Consider the following 17,697-nt stretch of genomic DNA (forward strand, 5'->3'; position numbering starts at 1 on the left):
CAGTGGCAGGTGGAGAGGGCTTCTTGTCTACTATTTCTCTGTCTGCTGTTTGTCTGCTCTAAGTCACAATCTGCAAAGCTCCTTTTCCCCTTGTAGCAGAAAACTCATGGGTCCAGGATATTTTTTGGCCTGTAGGAAGAACAGGAACATAGGGAAGAGTGGCCTTGAACCGAAAAATAATGAGTGGGGTAATGAGGTAAGCAGTGTTTCCCCCCCCCAACCTCTTTTTCTCTGCTCAGGCTATCAGACTGACTTCTGTTATTAAGAAAATATACTGTACATACACAGAAAAGTAGTACTCACTTTTCCATCCAGTTAGGGCCCTCTGGTTCATGTGCTACATTTACAGATAAGGTGAATTCTTGATTGTTGTCAACCCCCCTCCCCCAGTTTTTTCTGCACAATGTTCATGTGGAAAGGAGATGCTTGATGGAAAACGCACACCAAGGAGTCGTGATTGACTGAAGTTCCCAGGTACATGCTTATTGTATGTTTTTAGGAATGCTTTTCTCTTCCACATTTTGATTCCAGGCAGATGCGGCATAGAAACAAGGATGTCTTTTATGCAGCAAATGAGGCTGTTCCTCAGTAAAACAAGTAGTCCTTGCAGCAGTATTCATATATTAATATATAATGTAATATACATTCATATACACATATAGTATATGCATGTATGTTTATCATTAGACATAGTGAAAATAATCTGTATCTAGCTATCATATAAAGTATAGCACTTTCAGTTTTACTGAACTGCTCTCCAAAAGGATATTAACCAATTCAGACATTGTTAAAAAAAAAATTAAGGAGAGAGTTGTTTGGTTTGGAAAGGTAAACAGCAAGAAGGGATGTGTTATAAACACCGCAGGTCTCACCAACTTTCCAGAACTGATGCAGCTGCAGTGCAGCCACAAGATAAGCAAATGTTCCCTTATCTTGAGGAGGCCTCCATGGTTGGCAACCTTCAGTCTCGAAAGACTATGGTATAAGTAGTCTCGCTACTCAAAGGTAGTGTTCTCTGAAGTGCTACCTGTTCCACGCGCAGTGTCAGCTAGGCAGGCGGAGATCAGGGGTCTCAATGCGTGGATGAGACGGTGGTGTAGGGAGGAGGGGTTTAGATTCGTTAGGCACTGGGGAACGTTTTGGGACAAGCGGGGCCTGTACAAGAGGGATGGGCTCCACTTGAACCAGAATGGAACCAGACTGCTGGCGCATAACATTAAAAAGGTGGCAGAGCAGCTTTTAAACTGATCCCTGGGGGGAGGCCAACAGGAGCCGAGGGGCATCCGGTTCGGGACTCCTCATCCCTATGGGATGAGGATGGGGAGGTTAGAGAACAACAAGACAAAGGCAGAGCAGGAGAAGAAATTGGGAAAGGTAGTGTGATGGGATGTGATAGACGGTTTGGCACAATGAGAGGATGCGGGGACAAAGGAGCGAATAAGCAGCCCATCCTAGGGCATTCCGTGTACAAATGCTTTTATGCAAATGCCCGAAGTCTACGAGCAAAGGTGGGAGAACTGGAATGTCTGGTGACAAGGGAAAACATTGACATAGTGGGCATAACGGAAACCTGGTGGAATGCGGAGAATCAGTGGGATACCGCAATCCCGGGCTATATACAGGAGGGACAGGCAGGGACGTGTTGGAGGTGGGGTGGCCGTTTATGTTAAGGAAGGGATAGAATCCAGCAAAGTAGAGATTGAAGGTGGGTCCGACTCCACCGTAGAATCTCTGTGGGTTAAATTACCAGGCTTGTGCAGCGATGTAATACTGGGGGCGTGCTATCGTCCTCCAGACCAGAAATCTGGTGGGGACCTTGAAATGAGGAAACAGATCAGGGAGGTGACAAGGAAGGACAGGGTTGTAATCATGGGGGACTTCAATTATCCTCATATTGACTGGGTCAATTTGTGTTCTGGTCACGATAAGGAAACCGGATTTCTTGACGTGCTAAATGACTGTGGCTTAGATCAGCTAGTCACGGAGCCCACCAGAGGACAGGTGACTCTGGATTTAATTTTGTGCGGTGCGCAGGACCTGGTTAGAGATGTAAACGTTACTGAGCCATTGGGGAACAGTGATCATGCTGCGATCCGTTTTGACGTGCACGTTGGGGGAAGAATACCAGGGAAACCTCTAACAAAAACCCTTGACTTCCGACGGGCGGACTTCCCTCAAATGAGGAGGCTGGTTAGAAGGAGGTTAAAAGGGAGGGTAAAAAGAGTCCAATCTCTCCAGAGTGCATGGAGACTGCTTAAAACAACAGTAATAGAGGCCCAGCAGAGGTGTATACCACAAAGAAAGAAGGGTTCCACTAAATCCAGGAGGGTGCCCGCATGGCTAACCAGCCAAGTTAGAGAGGCTGTGAAGGGCAAGGAAGCTTCCTTCCGTAAATGGAAGTCTTGCCCTAATGAGGAGAATAAAAAGGAACATAAATTGTGGCAAAAGAAATGTAAGAAGGTGATATGGGAGGCCAAGCGAGACTATGAGGAACGCATGGCCGGCAACATTAAGGGGAATAAGAAAAGCTTCTTCAAATATGTTAGAAGCAGGAAACCCGCCAGAGAAGCGGTTGGCCCTCTGGATGGTGAGGGAGGGAAAGGGGAGATAAAAGGAGACTTAGAGATGGCAGAGAAATTAAATGAGTTCTTTGCATCTGTCTTCACAGCAGAAGACCTTGGGCAGATACCGCTGCCCGAACGGCCCCTCCTGACCGAGGAGTTAAGTCAGAGGTTAAAAGAGAAGATGTTTCAGACCTCATTGATAAATTAAAGATCAATAAGTCACGGGGCCCTGATGGCATCCACCCAAGAGTTATTAAGGAATTGAAGAATGAAGTTGCTGATCTCTTGACTAAGATATGCAACTTGTCCCTCAAAACGGCCACGGTGCCAGAAGATTGGAGGATAGCAAATGTCACGCCTATCTTTAAAAAGGGAAAGAGGGGGGACCCGGGAAACTATAGGCCGGTCAGCCTAACATCCATACCGGGTAAGATGGTGGAATGTCTCATCAAAGATAGGATCTCAAAACACATAGACGAACAGGCCTTGCTGAGGGAGAATCAGCATGGCTTCTGTAAGGGTAAGTCTTGTCTCACAAACCTTATAGAATTCTTTGAAAAGGTCAACAGGCATGTGGATGTGGGAGAACCCGTGGACATTATATATCTGGACTTTCAGAAGGCATTTGACACGGTCCCTCACCAAAGGCTACTGAAAAAACTCCACAGTCAGGGAATTAGAGGACAGGTCCTCTCATGAATTGAGAACTGGTTGGAGGCCAGGAAGCAGAGAGTGGGTGTCAATGGGCAATTTTCACAATGGAGAGAGGTGAAAAGCGGTGTGCCCCAAGGATCTGTCCTGGGACCGGTGCTTTTCAACCTCTTCATAAATGACCTGGAGACGGGTGAGCACTGAGGTTGCAAAGTTTGCGGACGACACCAAACTTTTCCGAGTGGTGAAGACCAGAAGTGATTGTGAGGAGCTCCAGAAGGATCTCTCCAGACTGGCAGAATGGGCAGCAAAATGGCAGATGCGCTTCAGTGTCAGTAAGTGTAAAGTCATGCACATTGGGGCAAAAAATCAAAACTTTAGATATAGGCTGATGGGTTCTGAGCTGTCTGTGACAGATCGGGAGAGAGATCTGTGGATGGTGGTGGACAGGTCAATGAAAGTGTCGACCCAATGTGCGGCGGCAGTGAAGAAGGCCAATTCTATGCTTGGGATCATTAGGAAGGGTATTGAGAACAAAACGGCTAATATTATAATGCCGTTGTACAAATCTATGGTAAGGCCACACCTGGAGTATTGTGTCCAGTTCTGGTCGCCGCATCTCAAAAAAGACATAGTGGAAATGGAAAAGGTGCAAAAGAGAGCAACTAAGATGATTACGGGGCTGGGGCACCTTCCTTATGAAGAAAGGCTACGGCGTTTGGGCCTCTTCAGCCTAGAAAAGAGACTCCTGGGGGGGGGACATGATTGAGACATACAAAATGATGCAGGGGATGGACAGAGTGGATAGAGAGATGCTCTTTACACTCTCACATAACACCAGAACCAGGGGACATCCACTAAAATTGAGTGTTGGGAAAGTTAGGACAGACAAAAGAAAATATTTCTTTACTCAGCGTGTGGTTGGTCTGTGGAACTCCTTGCCACAAGATGTGGTGATGGCGTCTAGCCTGGACACCTTTAAAAGGGGATTGGACAAGTTTCTGGAGGAAAAATCCATTATGGGGTACAAGCCATGATGTGTATGCGCAACCTCCTGATTTTAGAAATGCCAGATGCAAGGGAGGGCACCAGGATGAGGTCTCTTGTTATCTGGGGTGCTCCCTGGGGCATTTGGTTGGCCGCTGTGAGATACAGGAAGCTGGACTAGATGGGCCTATGGCCTGATCCAGTGGGGCTGTTCTTATGTTCTTATGTTCTTATAAGCCTACAGCACCTGGTATTCCCAGGCGGTCTCCCATCCAAGTGTTAACCAGGCCTGACCCTGCTTAGCTTCGAAGATCAGATGAGATCAGGCATGTGCAGGGTAATATGCCTCCATGACTGCCCCTCCATCACAGAATACATTTGCATGGCTGCATCAGCGCTGAAAAGTTAGTTCTGAGCTGAAAGGACTGAGCTGAAATAGACCTTCTATTGATCAGATGACCCAGCATAAGAAAATCAATGGAGTTTAAAGACAGGACATCTGAGAATAAGTTTGCAATCCTAAACACACTTATCTGAGAGTAATTTCCATTGAACGCAGTGAACCTTAATTCTGAGTACACACCCATAGGATTGTGCTGTCAGTAAGGTAAATGCAATTATAGACATTTAGTGCGCTCTATATATAATTTGATATAGAAAACTATAGCTCCCAATTGTCAAAATGAAGAACTATGTCTATGTGAGTGATTTCCACCAACCGCACACTGCAAGTTCATGGATGAGCTAGCATTCAAACTCGCATCACCTTGCTTATTTTTTCACTGAACCCAATCTCAGAATTAACTAGATAAGTAGAGATGGGTGAAAATGTTTTTATTTTTTCACAGATTTCAATCTTTTCCCAAGTTAGAAGTGCAGAAAGCAGTGTTATGTGTTTTTATTCCAAGGGTGCATTTTTATAAATTTTAATAATAAATTATAATTTTAAATGAATTATAATTCCTATTAGGTAGGTGATATAGGTGGTATAGTGTCAGCAGAGGCAGCCACATGCATGTAGAGGTGTTAGCAAATGATTTTTTTAAACATATTTTTGCAGATTTGGGGGTTTTGTGTTTTTTTTTTCAAAAACAAGAAGTGCAGAAAGCGGTGTTAATGTGTTTTTATTTTATTGTCACCCCCCAAAAAACCCACTTCTATATATTTAAGGCATTGACTTGAGAGTTTGCTAGCTTGGTTAAAGATTTACATCGTACATCTTGAAGTATCTGAGGATTTGCCTGTCTCGACTTATATAGATCACTTGATTCAGGGGTTGTTGGGTTAATAGAAACCAGATGAGACTAGTAGTGCCACTGTTCTTTGGAAGCGAGGTGGCAAATGCTCATAGAGCTGTCATCTTTTGCAAAGGGGCTAAGAAAACCTCTAGAACTGGTCATGTCATGCTCAAACTTTAGCTTCCTCTGCTAAGGTTGTGCAAGTAGCTGCTACAGGCTGCTTATTTGGACATCTTCAGTTTGTGGACCTGTTCCAGTTTGTGACCTGGGTGTGGTAGTGAGACCTTTCTTTTGGCCATGTTAATCTGTGATTAGAGATCCAGAAAATAAGTTATTTTGATACTGTTGAGTATGACATTAGTGATGTTATTCTAAGAACTGGAAACTGTTCCCAGAATTTTGCTCAAGTAGTTCTGGCTAAGCAGACCTCTGGAACAGTATGGGGTGATGGCTCATCATCTTCTTTGTAGGATCCAGTACAATTCTATCTGTTGAATTATGAGCCAAGGTAACACTGATGATACCATTTCTTTATTTCTTGATTCAAGCCTTCTCCAGCAGCTTTACTGTTTAGTGTTCGATGTTTGGCAATGATTAGGGAATGAATGCAGGCAAGCCAACTGAAATGGAGTTCAGATAAGACTGAGTACATGGTGATTGGTAGATCCTGTTGTTGTGTTGCTGGATGTTATAATTTTTGTTTCCTTTGCTAACTGAAGTTTGCAGTCTTAGAGCCCAATCCTGGGCTTGGTGTGCTGGCTCACTGCCGACGCGCACTGTCGCAAGCGTGCTGTAAGGCACGTTTGCAGACCCTACCGCCAGGCGAGCACCAGTGGTAGCCCAGGTCTGGCTGGCACTGGGCGGGCACCCAACCTCCACTGCTCAGCGGTCAGGGAGACCGCCAAGCAGCAGAGAGGTAAGCAGGGCCATGGGGGGAGGCAGGGAGGAGGTGTTCTGGGGAGGGGGGAGGCATACAGAGGGCGGGGAGAGGCATGCCGGAGGGAAGGAGCAGGGAGGGAGGGAAGCAGGACCAGTGGACTCACTGCCGAACACGGCCACTGACCTTTTTGTTGGCTGTGAATCGAATAGCCCCATTATGAGGCTACTCTCTATCTGGGGAAGGGAGCAAAAGTTCCCTTCACCTGAAGAGCTGCAGGCAGCTACCCAAAGCATGCAGGATGCAGTGGCAGCCACAGCCACGCACCCCGGGCAACTCAGGATTGGGCTGTCACTGGTTTCCTGGGACTCCAAAGTAGTTATTACCAGCTGAGAAGCTGCACCACTTTTTTGTCAGGTTATAAACTAGCAACTGTGATTCATGCTTTCATATTTTTAAGCCTTGACTACAATATTTCATTCTATGTGGGACCACTTGAAGATAGTTCTGAAGCTGCCATGCCAGCTGATGGAGACCTTTTCATTGATGGGAGTGGTACACTACTGTTCGAGTTCTTCCCTTTTTAATATTTCCAAAATAATTTGACATGATGATTGTGGTTTACAAGACCCTAAATGACCTGATTCTTGCATGTTTTGCACCTCTTTTTCCCCCCATCCTAACATTAATGTAGATGGAGAATTGCCTGTTACTTACTCCATTCATATATTGTTTTAACCACAAATAAAACTGGGAAATTAGCATTCTCAGTAAGTGCCCCCAAATGCCCCACTTTTCTTTAGAGCACTGGTTCCCAACCTCTAGTTTGTGGACCACAGGTGGTCCGTGAGACCCTGAGAATGTGTGGTCCACAACAATTCCAATTTTTGCCTCAGTGGTCCATGGGCTCCTAAAGGTAGCAAACCATTGCCTTAGGGTCTTCCCTAAAACTTGAGCCTGAGCATTTGCCTGACTGTCCATCTTTTTTGGTTCTGGCTGGAATTGGGAGCTAGTTAGAGGCCTGGTTTAACTCTTCTATTTTTCTGTTTTCTACATCTTTTGAAACATGTTACTGGTCCTGAGGCCAGTCCTGAGGGTGGGATGGAAGTTCAACAGATAAATTAAATAAAAAGGAGAAATGGGATGCACTGAGTGCTGCAGCATAACTGTGCCATGAGAGTAAAGGTGAACATTTGGAGTCCTTCCCTCAACTCTATTTTGTGACATGTGCATGCAGTGTGAATTCTTTTGTTTGTGCTTTTGATTTTTTTTTTTTTTTTTTGGAAGAAAGTCACAGACTTGGTGGCTTTCATTATCCAACTTGCTGCTCTCTGTTTCATTTTATCTTCCACAAAAGAGTGTGCTTCCCAATTTTATCAGGGCGCAGTTCACTACTGGCCCATTTGAAAGTAACTGGCTCTGGAATCCAATCAAGAAACAACTGCATTTCCTAGGAGGTAGTTTAGAACTATGAGTCACCCCAGAAATAAGGTGCCAGAACCCTCTTAATTGGTCTGCATCACTATGAAGTCAGATCCTGCACTAAAGTCGGTGGAGAGTTCACACTTCACTGTATACCCTAATTCCTACATCCACTTAAAGATGGAAGTAGGAGAGGGATATGTGTGGCTTCCATGGTACAAGGATGGATTGGCATGCCAAAATCCCTGCAACTTCAGAGCAATCTAGACAATTGCATGCGGTATACTGGGACATTCAAATCTACTTTCCAGTGTTTGCACTGCAAATCTTACCTTTGGAAACCTTACCCTGTGGTCCCTGCAGTTTCTCCAGTGTATGGTTGCATACACGAGATGATCTCTGAGATTGCCGTGTGGCTACAAGGTTTAATGATAATGTGGTTTCAGTCACCACCTCATCTCACTTTCACCTCTGTTGGAGGTTAATGTAATACTGATGACAGTGGAGCTGCCATGAAACTCATTGTCTTCCTGATAGAGAAGAAACCAGGAAAAAGGATAAGGTGATGCTAAAGTGCTATCATACCTATTTTGGCCTGCTCAGAAAGTCTTTTTTTAGCTTTTCAGCCCTGACTGAAACCGTTTTCTTAGTTATGGAACTGTAACAAGCAAATTATATAAAGGCAACTATTGGCACAATCCAGAGTGCCCTTTGGCTGGTGAAAGTCCTTTGCGCCGGCCCAGGAGGGTCGCAAACATGCCATAATGCACATAATTCCAGGGTGCAGGGGAGGGCAGGCGGTGGATGGCCCCAAGCATGGGTGGGTGAGTGGGAGACGGGCCTGGGACCCAGCAGTTATGCTGGATCCCAATCCCCGTTCCTGGGGAATTCGGAGCGACTTCAAGCTGCTCCGCTGTCCTCTGACTTGTGCCACCTCTGGAGGTGGCGCAAATCTGAGGAGACCCATAGGGGCTAGGGTGCCTTACCCAGAGGTAAGGTGAAAAGTTTCCCCTTACCTCTGGCTGAGCCACTTTGGGCCCCTATCCCATGCTGGATACAGTGCAAGCCTCTTGGCTTGCCTGTTCCAGTGCAGGATAGGATTGCGCCCTAAGCCACACATTCAGCGATGGCATGGTCCTTACTATTCTTAGGTCACAGTCTTGTAGTTCAGTAACATGCAAGAAAACTGCTAAGCCCAAGAAAAACTTTGTTCCAGACTTCTGGGAATTGGGAATGTTAGACCAAATCCAGTGCCATATCTGTTTAGGGAGGGTTATTTGTCCCTCCCTAAACAGAACAATGAAGAATACCTACAGAAGCAATTCTTTTGTAAGGATGCTTCTTAGTGAGTCCCAGCACTGCATTCTGAACTCAACTCTAAGTGAGAGTTGCCCCATCTTTTTCTGCAGAGCTCAACAGTAGTTTTATTCCATTGCATGACTGAGGCTAGCTTTCTTATAACTTTATGTGTGTATTTTAATGTTTGAGTTTGGGGGGCTTTTTTGCTGCAACTTGTTTTAATCATCTTTAGTTGTTCAGAGTGGTTCGTTTATTCTTGCATGACAGTATATTGAAAGGGGAAGAAAAATAATCCCAACATGTGCATGGGTGCTTGTACTGAAATGTCCTTTTGTCTTTCTGCACCTAGGACGGTAAGCGAATGTTTGGTACTTACTTCCGCGTTGGCTTTTATGGGACTAAATTTGGAGACCTTGATGAACAAGAGTTTGTTTACAAAGAGCCTGCAATAACAAAACTGGCTGAAATCTCTCATCGTTTAGAGGTGAGATTGCCACCGCAAACCTCAAATGTCCAGCCACAGTCCCTTGAGTTGATAGGGAACATATAAAGGGACCCTACCTAAGCTTCCCTGACACTAAGCTTGGTGAGAATAACTCAGGGGTCACACAGTCTCTTTGCTCCAAAGATTCAGGAGCTTCTTTGAGCAGTGCCCTATGGGTTGACTCAGCAACTGCAGTGGCTCATCAAAAGCCACCCCTGGCCATTGTTTGTGCAGCTCTGTTCAGGTTTTGATCAGTGAATAGAACCTGGACAGAAAGATAAATGAGCACTTTTACTTAGTTGGTCAAAAAAAAAAAATTTGTCTCCCAATTTTTTTTCATTTTTTGGCACATAAATTGGAAGTCAAAAGCTTTTCAGTATAAGAACATAAAAAGTGAACATAACCTTGTTCATAATTGCTGGCTCAAAGCAATTGACTATGAGCTATTTTACTCAACTGATGACGGATTCTGTAAGCCTCTTCTCTCTCTCACATCCCAATCCTAACCTGCACTGGCTCAGCCAGGCTGCAAGGCCAGCATAAGTTAGGAGGCATTTTCCACCTTACTCTGCTCTGAATAATGCTCCAGCCTGCCCGACTCAGTTTTCCACCAGCTATATAGCTGGTGGAACTTCAAGTGGCTCCATGTAAGGCTGCCTGGCCTGGGAGGGAGGATAGGGTATGGTGGAGTGGGCCTCCGCAGATCTCACCCCCTCCCAGGTTCGATCTGCCCCTATTCTGCCCTCTCCCACCCAGAAACTCCCCCTCCCCACCTCCAAACCATCCTCCCACTGCTCTCTCCCAGCACCTAAGCTACTCAATGCAAAACTCACCTCCAACAATGGCAGGGGTTCAGATCCAGTGCTGGCAGGCCGATGCAGGCCGTCCCTGCTTGCTTCTGAGTTGGTGCAAAGCGCTTTATAGCGCTTTTACGATGGCTCACACTGGTGTAGCAACCACTGCACCAGCGCTTCAGGCACATAGGATTGCACTTTAAGTCACTCACACACAAGCAGTTTCTGTAGCCTTTATCTTTCTCACACAGAGACTAGGCTATGTGGGCCCAACTTTTCTGTGGTTCTGCTTTGTGTGTGTGTGTGTGTGTGTGTGTGTGTGTGTGTGAGAGAGAGAGAGAGAGAGAGAGAGAGAGGGAGGGAGTAGGGGGGGCTTCAGATTCCTCTTTACAATGTGCTGTTGTTTTCAGGGGTTTTATGGAGAAAGATTTGGTGAAGATGTTGTTGAAGTTATTAAGGATTCTAACCCGGTCGACAAATGTAAATTAGATGCCAACAAGGTAAGAAACTGAAAATAAGTGTCCAGCTGAAACTGTGTCTTAGTCTCTGTTTGGATGAACATTTGTTTATGTGATATGAGAGATTCTCTAGTCCTTACATATTATCTTTTCCCACTCCCCGGTGACAGATGAGTGTTTAAGCTCGTTCTATCCCAGGGTCACCACTACTCGGGAACTTCCTGAACTTGTTATCTATACTCCTCTTTCAGTCTAGATATAAATGACAGATTTTAGGCAACCCTGGTTTAGAGATTAATCTGGTATTGTACCACTTCATAAATTATCCTCCCCAGGAAGATCTGGACAGAACTTGCGCTTCCATGTTTTGCTGTAACATTGAAACTAGGCCTCCGTCACAAAACCATAATGAGGAAAGTTTACAGATGGATATATCTTGTGTTGTAATAAAATCCATAGAGCCAGATTAAGGCTGCAATCCTATCCGCACTTAGGCTTTATTGACTATAATGGCTTTATTGACAAGTAGGCTTTATTGACTATAATGGAACTTAATTCTGCGCAGTTAGGCATGGGATTGGGCTCTAAGCTGTTTCTGCCCATCACAGCATGTATGCAAGATGGATCAAGTGTGTACACCTGTGGGCTGGGCAGAAATGGGTTAAAGATGGCTGGCTGGCTGGCTGAGGAACTGTGACTGACACAAATGTTAAGTTTTCTAAGGACCTTACAATGCTTACCACATCCACCCATTTTTGAGAGCTCTGCGTCTTAAGAATTCTGCAGACTCCTGCACTGATGGATGGAGAAAGCTGGACGAAATGAAGCCCTTGTCCATTCAATCTTCATCTAATAGGAACTGGGAGGAGGAGGAGCAGGGACAGTCAGCCCTCAGGGAGAGAGATTCCTCTGAGAACTGGAGGCATTTTATAATTTATTTTCATGCCTTCTCCCACACCCTGTTGCCTCTCATCTAGCCTTCCAGTTTAGGTCTTCAGTTCTTCCACAGGTGTCCTACATTCAGCATGTACCCACCCTGTCCATGTTTGGTCTTCATTTTGTCTCATCCCTCCATAAAGATCCCTGATGGGGGAACATGCCCCTGGCTTCACTCCCAAGATTTGAACTTTGCAACTGTAGCAATTCTAAGTGTGTGTGGGGCTTCATGAGTTGTTGGGAGTTGTTATTACGTGGCCTGTTCTCATTAACCCACTTTTCTACCTCAGGCTTATATACAAATCACCTACGTGGAGCCATACTTTGACACCTATGAAATGAAGGACAGGATAACTTACTTTGACAAAAACTACAATTTGCGGCGATTCATGTACTGTACACCCTTCACCTTGGATGGCAGAGCTCATGGTGAGCTACATGAGCAGTTCAAGAGGAAGACCATCCTAACAACATCACATGCTTTCCCTTACATCAAAACCAGGATAAACGTCATCCACAAAGAGGAGGTGAGGCCTGGGCAGTTGTAAAATGAGAAAGGGAAGTACTGGCACTGGAGAGAAAAAACCATACATAATATTGTTGTGAATGTAAAAAATATATGTTCCATAGATCATCTCAGCAAGCTAATTATTAAAAGGATATGTGTTTTTGGAGCACAACAAATGTGCTTTTAATTCATGGGAAGCTTTTAGTTGTCAACTACTTTTGCATTTCTAAAGAAAGATGTTCCAGGGAAAGTGATAGAACCTAACTAAGAAACTACCTGCTTCCTAGACATCACATCATGATACAGGTGCAGTGATGGAAGTCCCACTTAAGCCTTATGAACCTATCCATAGAATTCCAATGATGCCCAAACTGCTACTACATATGTTAATTCAGAGAATATGTTAATTCATGCTTATTCACAGAACAGCTCTTGGAATGCCTCACCTTTGAACTTTGAGGGATTCCAATCAATTAATGCAGGGCTTTCCAAACCCTGACACAGGGGCCAGATCTAGGGTTTGAAAAAAACCCTGTGCTCTGTGAGCAGAGCTTACCGTTCCTTCTCCGTACCATATGTATTCTCAGTAGATATGGGCACCAGGATGCTTTGGGCAGTCGCATCTGCCCGAATGTCCTATTGCACAACCTTCTGGGACACCGGGCGACAGACATAACTGCCCAGAGCATCCCGGTGCCCAGATCATAATACAAGTGACGCAGAAGTGGAATGGTAAGATCCGATTCAAACAGGGATTGCTTTTGGGGGGGAATCACAAGTTTGGCTCCCACTGAACTAATTGAAAGAATGGCCTCCCACTTGTTAAATTGTACTTACTTTGCAGTCATAATCCACTATGAAGTCATATTTTTTACAAATAGTTTCAGTTCAGGCTCAGGCTTTCTGTTGCAAAAATCTAATGTTTGGTTTCTGTATGCCGCTCAGACCTCTCACTTACTGAAAATTGGGCAAAGAACAAACTCACTAAAAAACCCTTTCATCAGTGTCATCAGTTTACATAACACCAGACTAGAAACTAACTGCCTGGTCTAATTCATCAATTAGGCACATATGTAAGCATACAAAAAACATTCAAAATTTTCTTTTTCCTTATATAGGAGATTGTATTTGCCTATAAGTGTACTGAAAGGGAGACTTCCTAACAATTTCCCTTCGTTCTTGTGCGTTTCTGGTTGTTTGTCGTCTTAGATAATTTTGACACCAATTGAAGTTGCCATTGAGGATATGCAGAAAAAAACCCAAGAATTGGCTTTTGCAACACATCAAGACCCAGCAGATCCCAAGATGCTTCAGATGGTACTTCAGGGTTCTGTAGGCACAACAGTAAACCAGGTAAGAGTACCCACTAGGTAGGTAGGTAGGTAGGTAGGTAGGTAGATAGATAGATAGATAGATAGATAGATAGATAGATAGATAGATAGATAGATAGATAGATAGATAGATAGATAGGAGTACAAAGCTGAGGCATCTTGTAGATTTCTTGATCAAAGACGTATAGGAATTCAAAAGTTGAACATGCTTATTTAAAAAAAAGTTTAATTGCTTTTGCATTAAAGAATTTATAAATAACTTTGTGTGAAGGAACCAAGAGAAGAGGGTACTTCTAAAAGTAATTACATTTGTGCTGCATACAATTGTTCATAATTTCACCAGTGAGTTTACTGTAACAACACCCACCAGGAAACAGCTATTTTTCTGTGAAACACACTCAGCAGAAACCAGCTATGCTCTGTGCTGACAGACATGGCATTGTAAATCCCCTTCCCAAGAACAATTTTTCAGTTTGGAAAAAAAAAATATGTATTTTGCTTCATTTAAACAAGAGAGAGAGGGAGGGATGGAGAGAGAGAGAGAGAGAGAATTTGTACATTTAATTGAATAAATGTACATGTGGTACTTTAAAAAAAATTGGCAGCTGTCCTGGAGCTTAGGGAAGGTGCATGACAGATCGCTGACTCATTACTGGTCAGTCTGTCAAATGCATTGTGACAGTCAGGAAGAAGCCAGATTCTTCCTGACTGTTGGGCACACATGGGAGAAGGAATAGAAGGCACAAATATGTTTGAATGCATCCCAGAGAACTGGATTAGCCTTACTCCAGCTAACTCTAGATACAACTTTAATGTAGACAGCATCTGAGAAAATCCAGTGTACTTCTGCCTCCACCCTGCAGCAATACAAATGCCCCTATACTCGTGTTTCCCAAATTGTGGTTCAGGACCCACCACTGGGTTGTGACCTGATTTTTGGTGGGTCACGAGACTGACAAGCTGATAGCCAACAAGGAAAGTGTATTGAGCCCTATTGAAAGCGAAACTGAGCCACTGTGCCATGGTCCACTGCAAAAGAGGATGCTAGGCCACCAGAATGGTCCTGAACCTATAAACGTGGAGATCGACAAAAAGGGGTCCAGCTATAGTAAAAAAGATAAAAATACAGGCTTGAGTGGTTGGTAAAGTGAAACTTTTTTTTAGTTTCATAAAGCTGGGTGGGTCCCAATATAGTGTTGTTTGAAAAAGTGGGTCCCAGTGCTAAAAAGTTTGGGAACTGCTGCCCCATACTGTTGAAGAGGAAGGAGGTTGCATGGTGTTGCATGTCTTTCATAGGAGCAGGATGTCTTCCGGAGGGAAGAGACCCTGCCTGGCTTTGTCCTTGCACAGCCTGGGCAGCATTAGCCAACCTGGGAAAACAAGGCAAATAAACAGGTGTTTGTTGATTGTTAGCCAGAACATACAGCAGGATTCACCCCTTTTTATTATGGAGACAGATTACCCTTTTGAGTCAACCATTGTCTATTCATGCTATTGTGTTTCTAAGGCCCTCTAGTAGGAACTTGGCCTTAAGATACCATATTCATTTTATGAATGTTTATGGTATGCATGAAATGATTCTTGTGAAAAACTTGCCATCTTCTTCTTTTGTTAAGGGGCCACTAGAGGTTGCACAGGTTTTCTTGTCTGAAATACCCAACGATCCTAAACTTTTCCGTCACCATAACAAACTCCGGCTTTGCTTCAAAGACTTCACAAAAAGGTATTGTGTTTTTTTTACTAAACAACTCTTTAAAAAAAGAAGTTGTACTGAAAGATTGTGTTTGTGACGTATGGCAAAAATATAACTCATAGATCTCTGTATGTTGTCATCTTTAAGGCAAGGAATTGACCTAAATTACCTTGATGTCCCTTTCCGCCTTTCAGTTCCAGCAAAATCTAGTAATTCGGATAGAATGTACTTCCAAATCAGTGCAATTGGGGTTGTTGCACAAAGTTAAGCATGAGTAAATAGGAATTGATAAAATGCTATTAACACTTTTTTTCTGTCTAGGTGTGAAGATGCCCTCCGCAAGAACAAAAGTCTGATTGGACCAGACCAAAAAGAATATCAGCGGGAGCTTGAAAGAAATTACCACCGCCTCAAAGAGGCACTTCAACCTTTGATCAATAGAAAAATTCCTCAACTATACAAGGCTGTCCTTCCCACCACTTGCCACAGGTCTTTCTAATAGATTTTAGCATTTCATACTATTAGCTCTCTAATAGATTTTAGTATAGCTTTTTGTTTAAAGGTTTGCTACGACCAAGTAGCAGAGAGAGAACGCAGGTTTGCAAATTGAAATCTCCTACTTTCTCCTATAAGAAGCTGCATATAGTTTCCTTATGATGCATCCAATTCAAAGGTAGGTCCTGGCTTTCCCACTCTGTCCTGGGCAGAGTTCATGTTCCAACTGACAGATTGTCCAGATAATGACTACTGTGTCTACAATCCACTAAGGTTTCTGAACACTTTTTTTTAGAAGAGCTGCCAACAGATGGAATGAAGTGGTAGTTTTATTAGGGTTTTTCTACACACTGGGACAGGAGTCATCAGTCCTACCTGATCCAAAAACAGCCATCAAGATTTTGACACTCCCTTCTGGTAGTACTAACCACTGGCACTTCAGATACAGGTTTATGAAGGTTTTCATTAAATGTCTGACATCAGACTTTACATACAAAAATAGATGGGGGAGAGTGCCACAGACCAACAAAGAGTTGTGATTTTTGTTTGTTTTTTAAACTTTGTAAGTCATATCAAAAATTTCAGTGGATAGTCTTCCATTGGGCAGTTGAGTCAAGTTCTTGAGTTCAGAAAAAACACACACATCTGCAACTAATAAGATTTAAAAGACCCATTGGATAGTACCCACTAGAAACATTGGACAAAACAATAAGGCATGGTAAGCCCACCATCTGTTCCTAGCTTGTAGCAAAATAATGCACATTGTGCTGGCAGTCTGCTTGAGATGTGTTTGTAAGGTTTCTTTGAATCACTGAATCGACAAGGTGCATTTGATGGACCTCATAGTGCTGAATGCTCTGGCTCGGAGCTGGTTGATTTCAGAGCAAAAGCAAACACTTTATGGGTGCAATCCTAACCAACTCTCCAGCACTGGCATAGCTGTGCCAGTGGGGCATGTGCTGCATCCTGCAGATGGGAGGCAGTCATGGAGGCCTCCTCAAGGTAGGGCAATGTTTGGTCCCTTTCCTCCGAGTTGTATTGCTCTTATGTCAGTGCTGGAAAGTTGGTTAGGATTGCAGCCTACATCACAGTGTTACTGAACACTAGAGAATGAGTGCTTTGTCATTCATGCTTTGAAAAGTAGTAATTTACCTCTCTTTTTTTCTTTCCCAGAGATTCCTTCAGCAGAATGAGTCTTCGTAAAATGGACATTTAAACAATTAAAAACAACGTAGGGTTTTAAGGTACTGAAAAAGAGTACAATGTTATCAACACCAGAAATCTTTTTAAATTTTATTTGAAAATAAAACTCTGTACTTCATTCAGGACACCTTAAACCCATTTTACTGACTTATATGAAAATGTTCAGTGGCCAAATTTTCCTTCTGATGAATTGTCAGATGTAGACTACACAAGAGCAACACGGCAGCAGTATGTGAAGTACTGATAAAACTGTAAACACTCCTGTTTTTTAAGACATTTTTTAATATTCAAAGGTACTCTAAAGAATCAACTTTTATTTAAAGCATTCTCTGTGTTTTTGTTTTGGTAGCTCATATTAATTTATATTAGGAGCTTTTGCAAATGCATTTTGAACCATTTTTAATGTAGTGATGTTTATTTCAATGGTACCATTAAATATTTGAATGTTTACACTTTATTTTATGGTTGCTCCACTTTTCAAATTCACCCATCTTCATGTACAATATCCTAGAGAAAGGTAAGCAGCATGGAGGCCATACTTGTTAATTTGGTGCATGGAATGCTCTGATGTTTATGCCATATCTATCATAACTTTATAGCCATATCTATCTGGTTAAGCGTGTCTTGGGGGGACAGGGGGAATCTAGTTAACAGGTTGCCTGATCCTAACGAACTTCAATAGCCACTAGGTTCAAATCCTGGAGGTCATCTAGTACAACCACCTTCTCAGAGTTGGCAGCTAACTACAGCATCCCTG

At 43.5% G+C, this 17,697-nt stretch overlaps 1 protein-coding gene and 1 pseudogene across 5 annotated transcripts in view; one reads left to right on the forward strand and one right to left on the reverse strand.

Annotated features, from left to right (window-relative positions):
* The window catches only part of DOCK7 (dedicator of cytokinesis 7), a 144,520-nt gene extending 127,157 nt beyond the window's left edge, over window positions 1–17,363 (forward strand). For 3 of the 5 annotated variants that reach the window (XM_066625555.1, XM_066625558.1, XM_066625560.1), the window contains 7 exons: window positions 9,397–9,522; window positions 10,727–10,816; window positions 12,001–12,237; window positions 13,428–13,571; window positions 15,166–15,272; window positions 15,564–15,731; window positions 16,911–17,363. In XM_066625555.1, coding sequence (XP_066481652.1) covers window positions 9,397–9,522; window positions 10,727–10,816; window positions 12,001–12,237; window positions 13,428–13,571; window positions 15,166–15,272; window positions 15,564–15,731; window positions 16,911–16,953 — 915 coding nt within the window. In that variant the 3' untranslated portion in view covers window positions 16,954–17,363. Of the gene's footprint in view, window positions 1–9,387; window positions 9,523–10,726; window positions 10,817–12,000; window positions 12,238–13,427; window positions 13,572–15,165; window positions 15,273–15,563; window positions 15,732–16,910 lie in introns of all 5 variants that reach the window. The other 2 variants (XM_066625556.1, XM_066625559.1) reach the window with 1 other exon arrangement.
* On the reverse strand, window positions 4,438–4,556 carry LOC136650015 (5S ribosomal RNA; annotated as a pseudogene).
* Window positions 17,364–17,697: the final 334 nt, after the last annotated feature.

Source organism: Tiliqua scincoides, chromosome 4 (assembly GCF_035046505.1).
Source record: "Tiliqua scincoides isolate rTilSci1 chromosome 4, rTilSci1.hap2, whole genome shotgun sequence".
NCBI lineage: Eukaryota > Metazoa > Chordata > Lepidosauria > Squamata > Scincidae > Tiliqua > Tiliqua scincoides.